Source organism: Nilaparvata lugens, chromosome 2 (genome assembly GCF_014356525.2).
Source record: "Nilaparvata lugens isolate BPH chromosome 2, ASM1435652v1, whole genome shotgun sequence".
NCBI lineage: Eukaryota > Metazoa > Arthropoda > Insecta > Hemiptera > Delphacidae > Nilaparvata > Nilaparvata lugens.
Window position 1 is genome coordinate 51,178,696 of NC_052505.1, and position 19,349 is coordinate 51,198,044.

The 19,349-nt window shown below is 34.2% G+C and overlaps 1 protein-coding gene across 2 annotated transcripts in view; it reads right to left on the bottom strand.

Moving 5' to 3' along the window:
* Positions 1–19,349, bottom strand: part of LOC111057026 (esterase E4) — a 302,990-nt gene that overhangs the window by 234,594 nt on the left and 49,047 nt on the right. For both annotated transcript variants that reach the window (XM_039421458.1, XM_039421459.1), the window contains one exon: positions 9,143–9,295. In XM_039421458.1, the coding sequence (XP_039277392.1) occupies positions 9,143–9,295 (153 nt within the window). The remainder of the gene's footprint in view (positions 1–9,142; positions 9,296–19,349) is intronic.

A 19,349-nucleotide genomic window follows, 5' to 3' on the forward strand; every position in this document is an offset into this window, starting at 1 on the left:
ATTATTTCTACAATTACGATACCTTGTTATTAATTCCACATTCAGGGGCTGTATTTTCAATTCTTTTACTGATTTTTACCAGTACCGGTATGCACTATGGCTTTGTTTGTGGAGGAAGTGATGTAACTGGCTTCAACAAAACATGGCTTCACGAAATATTGTATAATAAATTATTTATTCATCTTATTTTATTCAGGATAGTTGTTGAGATACGTGGCTTTCATCCTATGATACAAATAAAATGAGATTCCGTTGCCAATAGAATCAAAGCACTACCTCCGTAAACAAAGCCGTAGCACATTCGTGTGACGTCAGCACAGGTAGGGCTCCTACACCAATCAAAATTCGTTGATTTCAGCTGATCTATATCAGCGAGTGTTTTTATTGGTGTAGGAGCCCTACCTGAGCTGATGTCACACAAATGCACTAGGTATGGCTTTGTTACGGAGGTAGTGATCAAAGTCGCCAGGCTGGTCTGGAATTTTCACAGTATGCAGTATCCACTCAGCAGTTCTAATAGAAACATAAACATCAATTTCGTTTTACTTGCAATAGAATGGCAAATTTTATTTCTTCATTTCATTATTACCATACATCAATTCAGATCTGCACAATGATAATACATGTTCATAACAGATTTTTTTATTATTGCAAAGATTTCGAGTCAATAATTACTGGGGATCCGGAGTAATATTCAACGATTTGAACCTAATAAATTGGATTGTTGAATGACAATTGAAATTCAGTGATGTCCTATCAACCAATATTGCCAATACATAATTGTCTCTTTTATAGCCATACATTCCAGATAAATAGCTTTTTTATTCTTTTGAGCAGGGCTCAGTTTTTTTTGAAAAATATGCTACTGGATGAAGCTCATTATTTTCTTTTGGTTGTTTCAGTACAGCTCCAAATCCCTCTCCACTGGCATCGGTGAAAATGAATACTGGTTTTTCATAATCATAAATTTGTAATTCGGGACTAGAACATAAGTATTTGTTCACGTTTTGGAAAGCTTTATCACATGTCTCTGACCAGATGTCAGGTATGTCCTTCCTCAGTAGATTGTGCTGTAAAGGTTCTAGAACTTTCACTGCCGCATTCTCGTCTATGTATTTATAATAGACATTTATTTTGCCCTTAGACTGGCCTACATTCACATTCTTCTTGGTTTTCGGTTGTTTGTCTCTTTTCAATTGCTTTGAGATTGTCAGTGAGTGGACGGACTGAGTTATTTTCAATTATGTGTCCCAAATATTTAATTGAACTCCTTGCAAAGTTACATTTTTCCAATTTCAGCTTGAACCCTTCTTTATAAACCGCATCAAGTACGAGGTTTATATGTTTCAAGTGTTCCTCAAATGTCTTTGAAAATATTAAAATATCATCAATGTAGCAAGTACAAAAATCAGTCAACTTATTTTTTTGTAAAGTGTTACCCAATATTCTTTGAAAAATTGCAGGCGCGGTCTTCAAACAAAATGGTATCCGTAACCATTGATAATGGCCTTCGTGGGTCACAAATGCAGTTTTCATTCTGTCTTCTTTTTTTATTGGTATTGTCCAGAATGCTGAATTAACATCAAGTACTGTGTACCATTTACAATTACCAGCCTTCACTATTATATCTTCTATTCTTGGGAATGGTTGTGGCTCTGGTATTACAATTTTGTTCAGTTCCCGGAAGTCAATACATAGCCGTGATTTTTTTTCTTCTCGTTTGAAGGCAAGTGTAACAGGAGATGCAAATGGTGAAGTTGAATATTCAATCAATCCTGCCTCTAAAAGTTTTGAAATTTGTTGTTCTATTTCTTTTTTATCTGGGATACACGTTCTGTATGTCTTCTTAATAATATATCCATCTTCTGAAAGTTTGATTTCTGCCTCTGCATGTTTTACCTCACCTACATCATATTTGTGTTTTGCGAATAGTGATTCATAACCTTCAATCAGCCTTGTTATTGTTTGTCTCTTTTCAGTATCAAGATAATTCAGATTGCTTTCCATATTTACAGAGAAGACAGATGACTCATAATTCAATCTTTCAACATCTGTTTTGTCATCAACCTTCTGTAAAATTTCTAAATTTTCATTCTGTATCAATTTGAACTTTTTTATTGCATCCAATCCAAGAAGTAAGTCATAAGAGAAATTATTGTTCTTCACAACATATACATCTAATATTTCTTCGATTTTATTGATTTTCATTGGAATTTTGGCCCGGCGATTTGTAAAATTCACACCACTAATAGTTCGAAAAAGGTTATGGTCGTTCATAAGTTTTGTCTTCAGCTCATCAACAATTTTCTGATTTATTAGAGTGATATTTGAGCCACTGTCATAAACCCCTTTTACAATCTTCTTTTTATCAACTAGTACATTAACTGTAATCAATGGAATGAACTTACACGCCGGCTTATTCAGTTTTTTGAGTTATCAACATTGAGTGTATTTTCGGCTAAGCTCTAGCCGGCCTGCTCCCCCTGCTATCTCAGTTATTATTGAAGATATCGACTCAATTTTTTTTTTAAATGAAAGAGGAAGACAAAATAAAGCGCGCTAGCATATTTTTATACCATTTGATTTAATTTTAATATTAGAAATAGCTGTTTCAAAACTAACCTTATTCTATAGAATGGACGATTCTAAATTATAATGATTTGTATCAACTATTATTAAAGATATTATGGGACTAAATTTTTTTAATGAAAGAAGAAGAAAAAATACGTGTCGGTAACTGAATAACAATTCTAATCAATGAAATTTAATGTTATTAATATTAACAGCAAATTTTGAATTTTGTCCAACCTATAATACTATCATGTTTTTACTAGCACCATAGAGTTGTAGAGTTATAGAGTTGCTGCTCTATTCTCTACAGGTCACAAATTTGAAGCATGCTAAATAGAGTTGTCATCGGTTTTTGAAATTGCTCGATAAGAAAGATTCCGATTTCAACTTGTTCGATTAATGATTCAAGAGTTCAATATTTATTTTATTGTTTTTTTATTGTTATTGTTTTACAAACTTCAATTTGATATATTTAAATTATAATTTGTTCTACATTTTTTCCCATTATTGGAATACTTAATACATAATCGGGGAGTCCGATCTCACTAGGCATCAAACCTACATCCTTGTAGAAACCAATCTGAAAAAACAAACCAATTCAAACTTTTTTTTGAAAAAATTGGAAACCCCAATGGGTACTAAATTTGTAAAGTCTCATTTAGGTATTAATAATTAAAGTTTATTTATTTATTCAATCATTCAGAATTATACAACTTACAGAAAAGTACCACAGGCTAACTTATGCTTAAAACGGTTCCAGTTATAATTTTCACTACCTATCTTCAATTTTTTCAAAAAAAAAATCCAATTTTGGGAAAAAAATAATTTTGAATTAGAACTCAAATGTATCAATTTGAATAAAAATTCTAATTCCATCAAAGAGCTAACCATTACTGCTGACCACATTTTCTTCTGTATTTAATGCTATTGATGAAGTTGATAGGAAATCTGGAAAATATCAAAAATGTGCCAGTTGTTTGCCTGAAAAATGTTGAGAATATTTTTAAATGGAGCTAACCATAATTACTGCTGACCACATTTTCTCCTGTATCTAACGATATTGATGAAACCCTACCTACCAAAGTTTGATGTGACTATCAAACCTTAAGTGATGAAGACTGAGCAAGTCTGAGGGTTGCTCAGTCTTTATCTGGTAAGGCTTTGTTATATTAGGTTGGAAAATGCTTGGTTAGAGGGGAGCTCAATGGTTGGGCTGGACTGCATTTGTTAGTTCGAGTTAGGCTTTGTTGGGTTGGGGATAATAAAAAACTCAGGTTACAAAGGTTTGGGTTGAAAAAGGTTAGGTTAGGGGAGGTTAGGTTGGAAAGATTTTGCATAGAAAGGATTTGGTTAGGAGGCATTAGCTTAGAAACACTTAGGTTGAGAAAATCTTAGGTTAGGAGATACTTAGGCTAGGAAACTGTTGGGTTGGGAAAAATTAGGTTAGAAAAAGCTTTGGTTTGTGAAAGCTTAGGTTATGAAAAGCTTTGGTTGGGGAAAGCTTCGATTGGGAAATGCTTAGGTTAAAAAAAGCACAAGTTAGGGAAAGCTTAGGTTGGGGAAAAATTGGTGAGGAAAAGCTAAGGTTGGAAAAATCTAACGTTAGGGAAGCCTATGTTAGGAAAAGATAAGGAAAAGATAAGGTTAGGAGAAGCTAAGGTAAGGAAAAGCTTTGGTTGGGGAAAGCTTAGGTTAAGAAAACCTTGGGTGAGGAATAAGCTTAAGTTGGGAAAAGCTCTGGTTAGGAAAGCTTAGGTTAGGAGAAGCTAAGGTTGGGAGAATCTAAGGTTGAGTGAAGCTTAGGTTAGGGAAAGCTTTGGTTAGTGAAAGCTTAGGTGAGGAAAAGCTTTAAGTTAGGAGAAACTTAGGTTAGGTTGGGTTAGGTTAGGTTAGGTTAGGAAAAGCTTAGGTTAGGTTAGGTTAGGTTAGGTTGGTTGGGTTAGGTTAGGTTAGGGGAAAAGCTTAGGTTAGGTTAGGTTAGGTTGGGTTAGGTTAGGTTAGGTTAGGTTAGGAAAAGCTTAGGTTAGGTAAGGTTAGGTAAGGTTAGGTTAGGAAAAGCTTAGGTTAGGTTAGGTTAGGTTGGGTTAGGTTAGGTTAGGAAAAGCTTAGGTTAGGTTAGGTTAGGTTAGGTTGGGTTAGGTTAGGTTAGGAAAAGCTTAGGTTAGGTTAGGTTAGGTTAGGAAAAGCTTAGGTTAGGTTAGGTTAGGTTAGGTTGGGTTAGGTTAGGAAAAGCTTAGGTTAGGTTAGGTTAGGTTTGGTTAGGTTAGGTTAGGTTAGGTTAGGAAAAGCTTAGGTTAGGTTAGGTTGAGTTGGGAAAAGCTTAGGTTAGGTTAGGTTAGGTTGGGTTAGGTTAGATTAGGTTGGGTTAGGTTAGGTTAGGTTAGGAAAAGCTTAGGTTAGGTAAGGTTAGGTAAGGTTAGGTTAGGAAAAGCTTAGGTTAGGTTAGGTTAGGTTAGGTTAGGTTAGGTTAGGTTAGGTTAGGTTAGGAAAAGCTTAGGTTAGGTTAGGTTAGGTTAGGTTAGGTTAGTTAGGTTAGGAAAAGCTTAGGTTAGGTTAGGTTAGGAAAAGCTTAGGTTAGGTTAGGTTAGGTTGGGTTAGGTTAGGTTAGGAAAAGCTTAGGTTAGGTTAGGTTAGGTTAGGTTAGGTTAGGAAAAGCTTAGGTTAGGTTAGGTTGGGTTAGGTTAGGAAAAGCTTAGGTTAGGAAAAGCTTAGGTTGAGAAAAGCATGGGATAGGAAAAGCTTTGGTTGGGAAAAGTTAAAATTGGGGAAACCTCAGGTTAGGAGAAGCTTAGGTTAGGAGAATCTAAGGTCAGGTAAAGCTTAGGTTAGGAAAAGCTTTGGTTAGGGGAAGCTTTGGTTAGTGAAAGCTCAGGTTAGGAAAAGCTTTAGGTTGGAAAAGCTTTGATTAGGGAAAGCTTTGGTTAGTGAAAGCTTAGGTTAGGAAAAGCTTTGAGTTAGGAGAAACTTAGGTTAGGAGAAGCTTGGGTTAGGAGAAACTTAGTTTAGGAGAAGCAAAGGTTAGGATAAGATTAGGTCAGGAAAAAGTCAAGTGTTAGGGAAAGCTTAGGTTAGAAGAAGCTAAGGTTAGGAGAAGCTAAGGTTAGGTAAAGCTTATGTTAGGAAAAGCTTTGGTTAGTTAAAGCTTAGGTTAGGAAAAGCTTTAGGTTGGGAAAAACTCTAGTTAGGTGAAGCTAATTTTAGGAAAATCTCAGATTAGAAAAAGTTTAGTTTAGGAGAGATCTGTTCTTGGCCCAGGCTCAGTAAGCTTTGGTCATACTTGTTCAGGTTAGTAATTATTTGACTTGATTCAAGAGTTCTGTTGTGTATTTTTGAAAGAATAAGAACTCTCAGTAGAATTATTTCAATGATCTTTATTGAACACTTTATATTATTGTTAAGTCGAATACGATACAGAATAGAAAATACTAGAACAGGTGAACAGCGCCTTATGAATGTGTCTGTCTTTGTGTTTCAAATTCAATGCCTGTCTGATCTTTTTGAATGTTGTAGTGTAGAAATGTACAATGGATAATAATTTAGATTATAATGCAAATGTTTGTAATATTCATATCATATTCATGTAAAATAAATGTTGTTGGTAATAAATTGAATCAGTGTTTTCTTCATTTCTGTGCAATATTTTATGTTGACTACTCTGTTTAGGCGGTAGTTCAAATATATATATAACAAGTTCATTCAATTAAAATGTATCATTGTCATAAGAAAATGTGATTAAGAGTAAAGGTTTGTACATTGTCCACCACTTCTTCAACTTCTAGTTCTTAACATTATAGTTCTTTCCATACTCAAAGAGTCTCCACTATTGAAAAATCTCTTTATCTTAACTCTTGAATCCTATCTCAATGTTCAATTGTTCTATTCAATCATCTTAATTACTATAAATATAAATGACTTGAACCTGACATAAATTGACCCGAACCTAATTGTTTTTTTAATGTTTAAATTAGTATTTTAGGATAGAATTTATATTACCGACACCTATTTTTTCTTCCTCTTCAATTTAAAAAAAAATTGATTGATATCTTAAAAAATAGTTGAGATACAATTTATTGTGAGATACAGTTATTGTTAGTCACATAAACCAAAAATTACCAATTTCTGTTCTGTTTCAGGGTCAGCTTTAGAAAGTTAATGTTAATTTAATGAAAAACTCCCCAGAATAATATCTAATTTCTATTTAATTCATCGATTAATCAATTATATTGTATTCCAATGTCCATGCTTGCCTGTAGTTACCTCTTCAATCACTTTCGAAGAAGTTGAATTGATGCGAACATTCATTCGAGCAATCGCTTATTTTGAAATCTTTAATTCGGCCATAAAATATGAGTCAGCTGTGCTATTGGCTTCATTAATCACAGTTCATTCTTCATTGTTTACATAACATCATTCTTCATTGTTGAGTCTCACTTCAGAAATTCAAACTGTTTTTTTTAATGTTTTAAAAAGTCTTTCAAAATAAAATTCATAGAAGCAACACCTATTTTTCCTTCTTCTTTCATCAAAAAAAAAATTGAGTTGATACCTTCAAAAATAGTTGAGATAATAATATATTTAGAATCGTCCATTCTTCAAAATAAGGTTAGTTTTGAAACAGCTATTTCTAATATTAAAATCTAACTAAATTGTATAAAAATAGGCTAGCGCGCTTTATTTTTTCCTCCTCTTTTATTTAAAAAAAAATTTGAGTCGATATCTTCAATAATAACTGAGATAACAGGGGGAGCATGCCGGCTAGAATTTTGCCGTATTTTCCTCACAGGTTGTGAAATTCACTGTTTTATTTTTATTCCTACAGATCTCTGCAGGATGAAAGCGATTTGGTTTTCCCAAGGCTGTACATACAGAACAAGGAGTCTTCTTTCTTCTTATCTCTTCCATCTTGGTTGGGTCTTTTTACTGGCTATTTATATGACTATGTCCGTTTGAGTTTGTGAATGAATCATATTTTTGAATCTCATTCATCAGATCTTCTGTGGTCTCGATATTTTCCTTATCTAATCTATTCTGAATATGAACTGGTAGTCCCACAACAATATGTGAGATTCTAGATTCATCTATCATAGTTCTCTCACATTCAAGCAATAATCGTTCCTTCTTCAAAGCATAATCAAGCATAGATCCAAAATTTTCAATGTATTTGAATGAATATGCATATCTCACATTTGACCAGCCTTTATTAGAAAAAGTTTGGAGAAATGTTTTTGACCACAAATTCCAATTTTTCAATCCTAATTTATATTTGTTGGAAGTATACCAATCTTCAGAACTCCCTTCTAAAAATAGTCTTAAACATGTTATTTTTTCTTCATCGTTGTGGATATTATAACGGATACATTCTTTCTCAAAATCTTCCAGCCAGAATTTTGCATTTTGTCCAATTTTCCCCGAGAATTTTTCCAAAACAAATTTCCTATCAATATCAATTGAAAATTCACTCTTACCTTTTTTCGGCATGTTGAACAAAAAATCGATTTATAATGATCTTACTTCGCACATATTACTTAAAATGAATAATTGACGAAAGATTTTCATTTACTTTAGAAAATCGATTTTAATGTCAATTATAATATAAATCTCAATAAATCTTAAACTGTACAAATATGAACATTCAATGATTCTCTCATCAGCTCTGCTGTTAGTTTGATAAACGACATTAGTAAATTATTAACAAGTCATATGGTTCATATGATTAGAAAGAAGAAGCGTGAATGTAGAGCAACCAGCTTCTTACATGTTCATATTATATTAGGTCATGTCAGAAGCCCTTAAATTGATCAGAACTGAAAACTCTGACACCAGACATGAGCCACCCAGGTCTAATTAACTTAATTACCGGAATACTTTAATGTTAGTAAAGTCCATGGCAGCTATAAGTCATAAGCAGAGTATGACATAATGGGAGGGATGTGCTTGTTTGTATAGTACCTGGTAGACTATTGAATTTTATAAATGTGAATATTTTAAAATGAAATTTTGATTTTTTAATATAATATAAATTTGAAATATAAAAACCATTTTGCAAAGGTAAGAACTTGCATATGAAATAACGGATTATGAAACAATGCCAATCCAGAACTCAAACAGGGATTGAGACTGAAATGTCTATTTTTTGAATGGTCATATTTCATTTTTTGCAGGTAGTTTTCGAAATATCTGTACTCTAGATGCTGAGTCAAAATGTATTTCTCTTCTTCTTTCTGTTTTCTAATGTGAATGTGATAACAATGTTTGATAGACAACGGCGGCGCACATTGAGCTAGCTGGCGGCGGCAACCCCAAGAGTCGCGGCGCACTTGGAGGTAGCTGGCCGCGGCAACCCCGGGCGGCGCGGCGCACCTGGAGCTAGCTAGCGGCGGCAACCCCGAGCGTCGCGGCGCACCTGGAGCTAGCTGGCCGTGGCAACACCGGGCGGCGCTGCGCACCTGGAGCAAGCTAACGGTGTAAACCCCGGGCGTCGCGGCGCACCTAGAGCTAGCTGGCGACGGCTACCCCGGGCGTCGCGGTGCACATTTTGGAAAACCTGCCTTAGGGGTTCACACTCACTTACCAAATACCTGTAGATGCTAAGCATGAGACATGCTTCTTCTGTACCCTCAACTCGATTGTATTTATCTGATATAAAGTTGTATTGAAGACATCGCTCAGGCTTCTTCGCTGTCACATTCCTAGGTTCACTCCACGTTACTTCTGAATCCGCCTCCTGTCATACAAATAGGATAGTATATGAAATACATTATGTCATACAAATACGATAGTGTATCAAATTAAACCGGGTGACCCAGAATAACGAGAACTTTTAAAAACGCCATAAAAGAAAAATGGGAAGGGCAAAAATCATTCTATTCAAACTAATGTGAAGTGCAAGACTTGCCATTTGAGAATTATTAATAACATTCATCACAATTACTTCATTTAGATTACTTCTCCCTGAACAAATGCATTGTTCAAATCTGTGTTGACGATTCCTCATTGATCGTTGCAACATCTCATCTGGGATATTGCAGATTTCATTTTGAATTCTGTTATAAATTTTAATTGATTCAAGATTATTAATCAAATTATGAGCGGAATCCACACTGCACGGCATTCAATTGTCACTGTGCGAGTTAATATTATTTGGTAGGCTAACCGTATAATCTCACGATTAGGCTGTGTTTACTGATCCCATGAATCGCCAGATTATCTTTATCTTTATCTTTATTTATCATTATCTACCTGCGATTATCTTTCTACCTGCGATTGCAGAGCTTTTCCAAATCAAATGTTTTTACAACTCGACCAATAACTGTGGTTGAATTATAACAGACAATTTGGAATGAAATTAACAATATCCCAGCTGAAATGTTATAGCGATCAATGAGGAATCGTCAACACAGTTTTGAACAATGTATTCGTTCAGGAGGAAACCTTATAAATGAAGTAAATGTCAAAAAAAGATAGATGTTGTGATATTAATAAAATTCTTCTCTGACAAGTCAACTTTTCATTTAAGCTGCAAAGTTAACACACATTAGACTCCAGTTAGCTAGGGCGCTACTAGCTACTTGCTACAACTGCCAACACATCTCAAATTACAAGCAGGCATCAAATCTTTGATGTAGCGCTTCATTACTGTATCTTAAACCCCCTACACGCTGTAAAGCCGTATTTGACCTACATATAATATATAAGCCCCATGTTGGTTGTGGCATGTTGTGTAAGTAGAGGAAGATTGTGGGGATGAGGCCACTTTTTTGCTCGAAATCCCCTCCCCCCTCTCCCCCCTCGTCCATCCCTCCTCCCCTTCCCCCCGCCTGTAGGGTGGGGGGTGTTCTAAAAATAGATTTCCCCTCCCCCCTGCACAGTGGAGGTGAGGGGGCTTCCCCCTGTCCAGTTGGGGTGAGGGGGATGAAAAGAGAGAGATATATCTTTCTCTCTCTCTCTCTCTCTCTTTCTAAAAATAGATTTCCCCTTCCCCCTGCCCAGTGGAGGTGAGGGGGATGAAAAGAGAGAGAGAGATATCTTTCTCTCTCTCTCTCCTTGCCCAGGTGAGGGAAAAAAAATTTCCCTTTTAGGAGGAAAAATTCCCTCTCTATACTGTCAGATTAAAGTGAATCCATATTTCTACATCTAATGCTATACTGACAGATTGAGGTGAATGCTAGATGAGGGAAAAAAATCTCTTTGAGAGGGAAAAATTCTCTACTGTCAAATTAAAGTGAATCCATATTTCTACATCTAATGCTATACTGACAGATTGAAGTGAATCCATTTCGCTCTAATGCTATACTACGATGCCAGACTCACTTTGAGAAATTCCTTTGGTGTCAGATTAAAGTGAATTCATATTTCTACATCTAATGCTATACTGACAGATTGAAGTGAATCCATTTCGCTCTAATAATATACTACGATGACGGGCTCAAGAGAGAGAGGAGGATACGGCCCCCCTCGCTTCTCACAACCAGCATTACTGCTTTCTTCTTCTTTTACTCGGGGCATCTCTTTCCCGCACCCTTCTTTATTACGAAAGGCGAGTAAAGGAGATAAGGATCAAGTTCCATTTTGATCGAGCGTTCCTATACTGTCAGATTAAAGTGAAACGTTTCTCAGCAGCATTACGAAAGGCGAGTAAGGAAGAATGTAGCGAATTTAGTATAAGTTCTATAATGGGTCATATTTATGCTTGCTTTCCAACTGACAGTCAAGAGTTCAATCAAACTGATTATGAATGTGTAAAAAAATTGAGCTCTTTTGCTGTACAAACATGACAGTTGTTTTTTTTAAGTGATTTCTCCGACAATATGTAAGTATAATTGGAATGTGCTAGCATATCCAAAAATACTTACACATTCTCAGACCTATTTCACTCGGGACGGAACTCAACGTCTATAGTTACCATGAAACTGCCTTAAGAAGATACGATTTCCGCTCACATTTAATTGCCATGAACGAGAATTAAAACTTCTGATGTTATTCTCATTCAAAACCACTGAATATTCTTTCGGCAACTTGATAGTATGTTTAAAGTCGGCTTCACTATCAATATCGATAATTTTAAGGTGAATTTCACCATTATCAGCAAATGTTACCTTTGTTACCACAAACCAATCATAGGCATAAAATTCAAAACCCCAATTAACTACTGGATTTGCTTCTACAGACAACTCGTTGAAACTTGTGCAGTCGAAATAGTTAGACATCATGTTGTCACTTCACCTGTTTAGAGTAAAGTGACGTGTGCATTCGCTCGCGTGTGCCTCATCTAGTCACATCTGCTCTGCTCCCTGTGAGGTCCCTTTCTAAGCTCGATAACTCCTGCACCGAAAACCGTTACATGAAAAAATGTCTAAATCGATTTATGTGACAAGTGTTTAGTCATTAAAGCTACTTCACTCTCTCTCACACATCCTTTAGAAGATTTATTGATATACTCAAAAATGTCTAGGGTGTGAAATTTGAAACTATAGGTGTTCACACTCTCTCACACATCCTTTAGAAGATTTATTGATATACTCAAAAATGTCTAGGGTGTGAAATTTGAAACTATAGGTGTTCACACTCTCTCATACATCCTTTTAAAAGATTTATCGATATACTCAAAAATGTCTAGACTGAAATTTGAAACTATAGGTGTTAAAAGTTCACTCTCTCACACATCCTTTTAAAAGATTTATCGATATACTCAAAAATGTCTAGACTGAAATTTGAAACTATAGGTCTGTACTTCTCTCTCTCTCTCTCACACATGTGTTTATACAATCAATCACACTCGTCTAGACTGAAACAACATATCGTTCACTCTCTCAAACAACTCAAGATTTTATGTTTTCGGCGCCAATATAAAGTCTTTATATTTGGCTAAATCCATTTTTTCTGTAATAATTTGCACTACCTGATTTTCTGTAAGGTTATGTTGTTTGGCTTCAATCCAATTCATATGGAAAGACACCTCGGCATATTTTGATACAATGTCAAATGCGATTCTGTGGATAAATAAACTTAGGTAGTCAATGAATGGAGCCGAACATTGCAGTCTCATGACAGTACCCTCTTCCAAATTTTTAATTGCCTCAGCTATTTCATCACGAACGCTTTTCACAGCGACTCCCATCTCGTTTTTCTTAATAAAATCTCCAATATCATTTTTAGTTGCATACTTTTCTGCAATTTGATTAATTAGAATAGCAATAGCATCTTTTGTAATAAACTGCTCAATACCCTCCATAATATTAGCTTTTATTGCACTCGCCATTTCAGATAATCGTTTTTCAAACTCTTCCTTTGTTAATGAAGAACTAATCAATTTCTGCAAAGTAGATTCTAAATATTGCTTATCAATTACCGATGGCTGTGTTTCATTTACTTTAGTAAAAATTTCTGTACTAAGTTGTTTCAATTTAGTATTGAGATAGTTTCTGTCCAGCACCTCCAAATTCTTAATTTTATCTGATACAGCTTTTAATTTTTCATCTAAATAAGCCTTATCAACTTTATTGTTGTTAATACTGAGCAACTGAGATGAAAAGCTGTCTGTTAAAGTTTTCACTTCTCCTAATGCACTCTCTAGAGTTTGAGTTCTCTCTCCAATAGCTCTATCGATATTAGCACTGAAATTTTGTAATGTACTTAGAATATGTTCTCTTTCAATTATGCTCACTCCAATATTCTTTGTATTTTCCGAAACGAGTTTGGTTATTTGCGAATCTAAATAAAATTTCACAGCTTCGCTGATTCCTTGTTGATTTATCGATTCGATTATCTTCTGTGTTATCGAGTCAATATCACACGTAAGATTAGCAAGAGCTCCGCTAGCACTAGCCATATCAATTCGTCCGAATCGATGAAGAGTCATCGTGACACTAAACAATTAATTTTGCTTCTTTTAGCTCTTCAATTATAGACGCGATCTCCACATCATGCCCACTGTTCCCACTAGCTTTTGAGGAATAGAGTAAATTTAATCTTTCCACTAATTCGTCAAAATTATCAAAGTATTGATAAATTCTATCATGAGAATTATTTTTTGCAAATTTCAATAAACCCCAACCCTTCTTTTTACTAAGTTTTTTACTGGGAAATAACTTTTGAATCATTTGCGATTTAATTCCCTGATTTCGTTTAACATAGCCTCTTCGATCTAAATGTATACCTGTAAGTGTTAAGATTTTTTTATACTTATCCAGATCTCTCTCATTATAAAGATTTGAGTTTGGTCTCGCACTGAATAATAACTCAAGTAGACCATGTGTTAAACGGAATCTTTCACTATCAAGATCTTTATAACCGTTATCGAATATTACTTGCTGATTTCCAATATAATACACATCATCTTTAGAATTATATGAAATTCCATAACTGATTGAATTATTCATTTTTTCCGCATGAAACGTTTTTAGATATTGTGACAGCACATCATCGTTTCTGCTAGAACCAAGTAAACTGTTTTCAAATTTAGTCGAGCTTAAAAAATTGTCTGTTGAACTCTCATAACTCTGTTCATCCCCCTCTCCATTATCATCAATTTGCATACTCTCTTGTTCCTCTTTTACTTCTTCCTTTTTTGGTTTTACACCAGAGTGTGAGAATTTGTTTTTTCCCAGTTCAATTATGGGCTCTATCAACGAGGAGAGCGTTTTCCTATTATATTCCTCTGATCGCTTTTCAAAATTGACTAAGCTTTTATGCTTCTCTCTAATTACTTTTCTCAATTTCTTAATCTTTTCGATTAAACCAACATTTGTTCTATTCAGCTTCCTGCTGCGTGTTTTAGACAACATGACTGCACAAAGAATTAATCTCTACTGAACGGTAAGAAACGTATCGAGCGAATCTTGGTACTTGCCACTATTAATTCCACACTCGGTCATAATAGTTAGAAAATTATGAGGTTTACGATTCCAAACTGAATGACAAAGTTTAACGAAATCTTTATAAGAAATATCTGCTCCAACATGATCTCTGTGAATTAATTTCAGACTCAATAAATCTACCTTGAAGATTATAATCATATTTGCGTTGTCCCTAGTGAAATGTTTCTGTGTAGCTCCATAACTCTGAATTAAATATGCAGTGTCAATATTACGATGTCGACCCATGGTAAAATATTCTCTTATTTGAGGTACGTGATTAAGTTGGAAGTCATCGAATATGACAAGAGAAAATTGTTGAATTTTGTTGGGGTGAGCTATAGATTCCGAATTGCTGTTTATATGAAATTCAATACCCTTCATTTTTGAAAAGACTTTTCTCAAAAACAAGTACTTATCTTGATACTCGCTCTTCGTGTGCAAGTATATAGTTTTAAATCTCAACCCATTCTTTGAAAAAATTAAATTAAATAGTAAATTGGTCTTGCCACAACCTGAAGAGCCTATTATAAGGATCCTTGCATTATGTGGTAATAACTTACCATTTTTACACCATGTTGGCATTTCTTTCTCTCTTATAACATTGTCGAAATTTACTATCGGGATATTACTCATGTTAGTCACGTGTACAGCATGCGATCTGATAAGGAACTAATCATTTTTCGTAAGTTATCAAGGAGGAGGCTGTGCGCAAGACACCACATGGCTGTGTATAGCTTATCACATCGGGATGCAAGCGACAGGTTCTCGCTCTCCCCTTTCAATGCACTGATAGAAGTTTCTCACTTCAATTCCCCCTCTCTCTCCCGCACCCTCTTCACGAGAACGCATGTGTTGCTTGAGCCTTAGCAAATAAAACTTCAGATTAAAATGAAACTGAGAAGCATTTTTTGATAGAGACGTATTATATTTACACCAAATCTTTGTCATATTTACACTGAATGGAATGTATTTGCAATAGATTATTTACAATAAATGTACATGATATTTACAATAGATTATTTACAATAAATTTACATGATATTTACAATAGATTATTTACAATAAATTTACATGATATTTACAATAGATTACAAAAGATTATTTTTCATCTAATAGTTGATCCTTACTAATATAACTAGGCGTTGAAAACCCAATCCATTTCACTAACAATCCTTTTTTATCACGTTTTAATATTTTTTCAATCAAATACACTTGTCTCTCTGATTCATTTAATTGTGTTTTTTTAATTTCTTCTGCATAAAACCTACCACTAATTACTTCTCCGTTTAGATCTCGCAAGCTATACGTTACAGGTTGAGAAGGAAATATAGAATGAATTACAAAATACTCTGCGCTCCAGTTTATGTTATAAGATTTATCGAAAAGAACCCTTTTCTTTGAGATTCGTACAACATCTCCTAGCTTAAATTTCGGTTTTGAATTTTTCAATTTATATCGTCTATTGAATGCAGAATTCAATGACATTAAAACATGATTATGATCTTTTTTCCCCACATCTTTAGGTTTCATTCTAATGGATGAATGCATTGTTGCATTATAATCTCGAACTAAACTGTCTAGTTGTGATATCCAGTTTTTGGTTCCATGTTCAGTTAAATATCTATAAATTTTTGCTTTAAGTGTTCTATTAAACCTTTCAACTATGGAGGCTTTCTTATCACTAAAAACATGATAATGTTTAATACTATATCTATCTAATAATGCTTTAACTTTTAAATTAAAGAATTCTGTTCCTTGATCTGTTTGGAACAGCTTAACTCCTTTATTTTTAGAAATAATTGGCTCGAGAGCGTTAAATACAGATTGGCTTGCCTTGTCTTTTAATGCTACACAATATGCAAATTTTGAAAAACAATTAATAACAGCTAAGATATATTTGTAACCCTTATTAAAACGTGATAAACTTGTCATCTCAATGAGATCGGCTTGAAGCAAGTCTTTTTCACTTTTCAACTCATATTTGCGAGTGGGATAGTTCACACGCGGTACGCTATGAAGCTCTAAAGCTAACTTAGATCTAATAATATTCATGATATAGTCAAATCAGTGGTGACGGATGATTGTCATGGGACATACTGAGCAATTGTTAGTATGAAGACTTCCTTACTACTGTTCAATCAATTTTATATGTGTACATACTTAATCAGACTAAACCGACCTTCATATATTATTCTAACTTACATATAGCTTTACAACTAGAGTAGCTTGGTTTAATTCAATAAATCAACATAGAATGACAAACATTATACAGCATTTATTTTTTGTCAATAGTTATAATAATTTTGCATTTATTCGTAACTTACAACTAATACATTTATTCCTTAAACCACTACAAGTATTACAATTAATTTTCACATTCAAAGCTTTTAGTATTTAATAGTTTTATTCTCTCCTCAATTAACGAGTTCATCATAATTTCTGTAAAAAAGTTAAAGTTATAGTTTGTACAACATTGCTGATTCGCCACACATTTTCATAATTTCAAATGTAAATCTTTCACTATCAATGTTTTTATCTGTTAACCTATCATCAATGAAATAATACATTTGAATATTCAACCAACCTAATGAATTACAATAGCAAAATTCAGGAATTTCCTTTAATTCACATCTTCGATGTCTATCAACTATATTCTTATTTATAATATAACATACGCTTATATGTTCTGACTTCTGTTCTTCACTTTTACCAGGTTTTATAAATGTTAAATATTCCTCAAACGTTAGTCCTTCTTTTCCGAAATTATTCAATTCTAATATTGTTTTCTCAATAAGTTCGAAATAACAACATCTATATTTTTCATCGATTTTATTCGAAAAATAGTTCTTATCAAATGAAATTGAATCCATCTCCAATCTGAAATTAAACATAATATGCTATCAATCTTGTTCTAACCCACTCTCATCTGAAGAATCTCGTAAAAAATTCCAGATAAGTTCATTTAATTGTTCTTTTGTTAAATGTTTATTTTTTTCTGTTATACATTTTTTAATTTTATCGACAGACTCTTTAAGATATGCACACACACATCTCCATGAATCGGGGCAATCTTTTTCCCTGTAAGCATCATATGATGTGCCGTATAAATCACAAACTGAAATATGATTATAGTTATCACTATGCCAAACTCCTAATTTTTCATAGTCTCTCACAAAAGTTAAATATTGTAGATTTGTCCATCCTTTTTCTGCTAACTGGTCCAATAGTTGCTGATGCGTCTCCAATAGTTCAGTTAGTTCACAACGATAACTTTGTATTCTCGCCATTTTTTCTAAAGAAACAGAATCATATTTAGCCACAAATCTTGTTTCAATAATTCTGTATGAGCTTATTTCTCAACTATCTTACTATAAATACCACTGCATTGATCTGCATTCGTTCAGTTCGGTAGTGTCAACGGTGCAATAAACATGGATACTTCTAAGGTGTTTAATGTGCCTATGCTCCGTGGTAATAGAATCAAGCCTAGCAATGAGCGGTTTGGTTTGTGGCTTCTATCAGAAAACTTGTGTGATGACAACCTTGTGACAGACATTGGAAATATTGATTACACTGCTGGGGAAGAACTGTTTGTGCAGGATGACTCTAATCTTGTGGCTATTACAGAACCTTTTTGTGACAATATTATGCTTGTGAAAATCTGTGGTTTGGAGGATTGTCAAGAACTGGATAAAAGACGATTTATTCTAAAAAAGGATATATGTGCTGCATTCAACTTATACTTGAGAGGAAAATTCTCTAATATGGTGTCAGCTAAGCATGGAGTTAAAGCAAAGCTGGCTTACCTATTGGACAGTGGAAGTGATATGTCAAAGAAGATTCTACAAGTGCTTCCCAATGACAATTACAACGAAGTGAAACAAAAATACCAGGAACCAGTAGGCATACCATACAAAGTAGAGCTTGCAGATGTGCCAATTGCTACATTGATAGAAGAACTACCGAGATTATTGCACCAGCTGAGGAAAGAACATTTCTATCTACTAGACTTGGGCATAACACAGGACTTTGGTGGAATATTCAACAAGAATGGAATGTGTGATTTTCTAACTACAAATCATCGTTTTTGTTTCCAAGGAGAATATAAAGAAGACTATAATGTGATAGCAGATAACAATAAAACTGTTGGGATTGATTGTTTGAGTTGGGTTAATAGTAATGCGAGGGTGAAAATTTATAATAAGTTTGTATGTGAAATAACAAGCTCAGGTGTAAATAAGCAGTTAGGTAACCATATTGTAGACTTTATTGAGTGTGCAGATTCAAGATTAGGGAAAACTTTCACCTCTCCTACAGGTAAAATGCATGGTATTACACGTTTGGAAGCTACAATCTGTAACTATAGTTTAACAAATAGAGCCAATAGCAAAACCTTTGACCCTATTCAAGATAGCTTGTCACTCTTGAATGATAGTAGAAATTATTTCCAAAATGCTCCAATTTATTCTGTGTCCTTGGCTAAAATGTGGAGAAAACTGACAGATAATTTAAAAAATAGTTGTTGTTTGGTCTATAATGATCTTCTACAGTATGTTTACTGGGGTAATAGCAATACCAAGAAATTGACTGGAGTACAAGTAAAGCTTCCCACTGACCCACAACATAGAAATAAAATAATTTCTTATGTTATTTCTGCATTCAGCTTCAATTTACTACCTATAAATTATGTAGAGATTTTTGAGGATCCATCAAACAAAAATAATATCAGTTTCTCACAAAAGTGTTATATTAAGAGCGGTGAGACATATTTCTCCAAGTCAACCACAGTTTTCTCTACCATATCCAAAGTTGTTGACCTAGATGAGTTGGGGCTTGTAGCAACAGGTAACTTGATACCACAAGTCTCAAGAAAACGGGCAAACATAACTTGTAAGCTTCCTCCATACTCTGTTAAAGAGATAC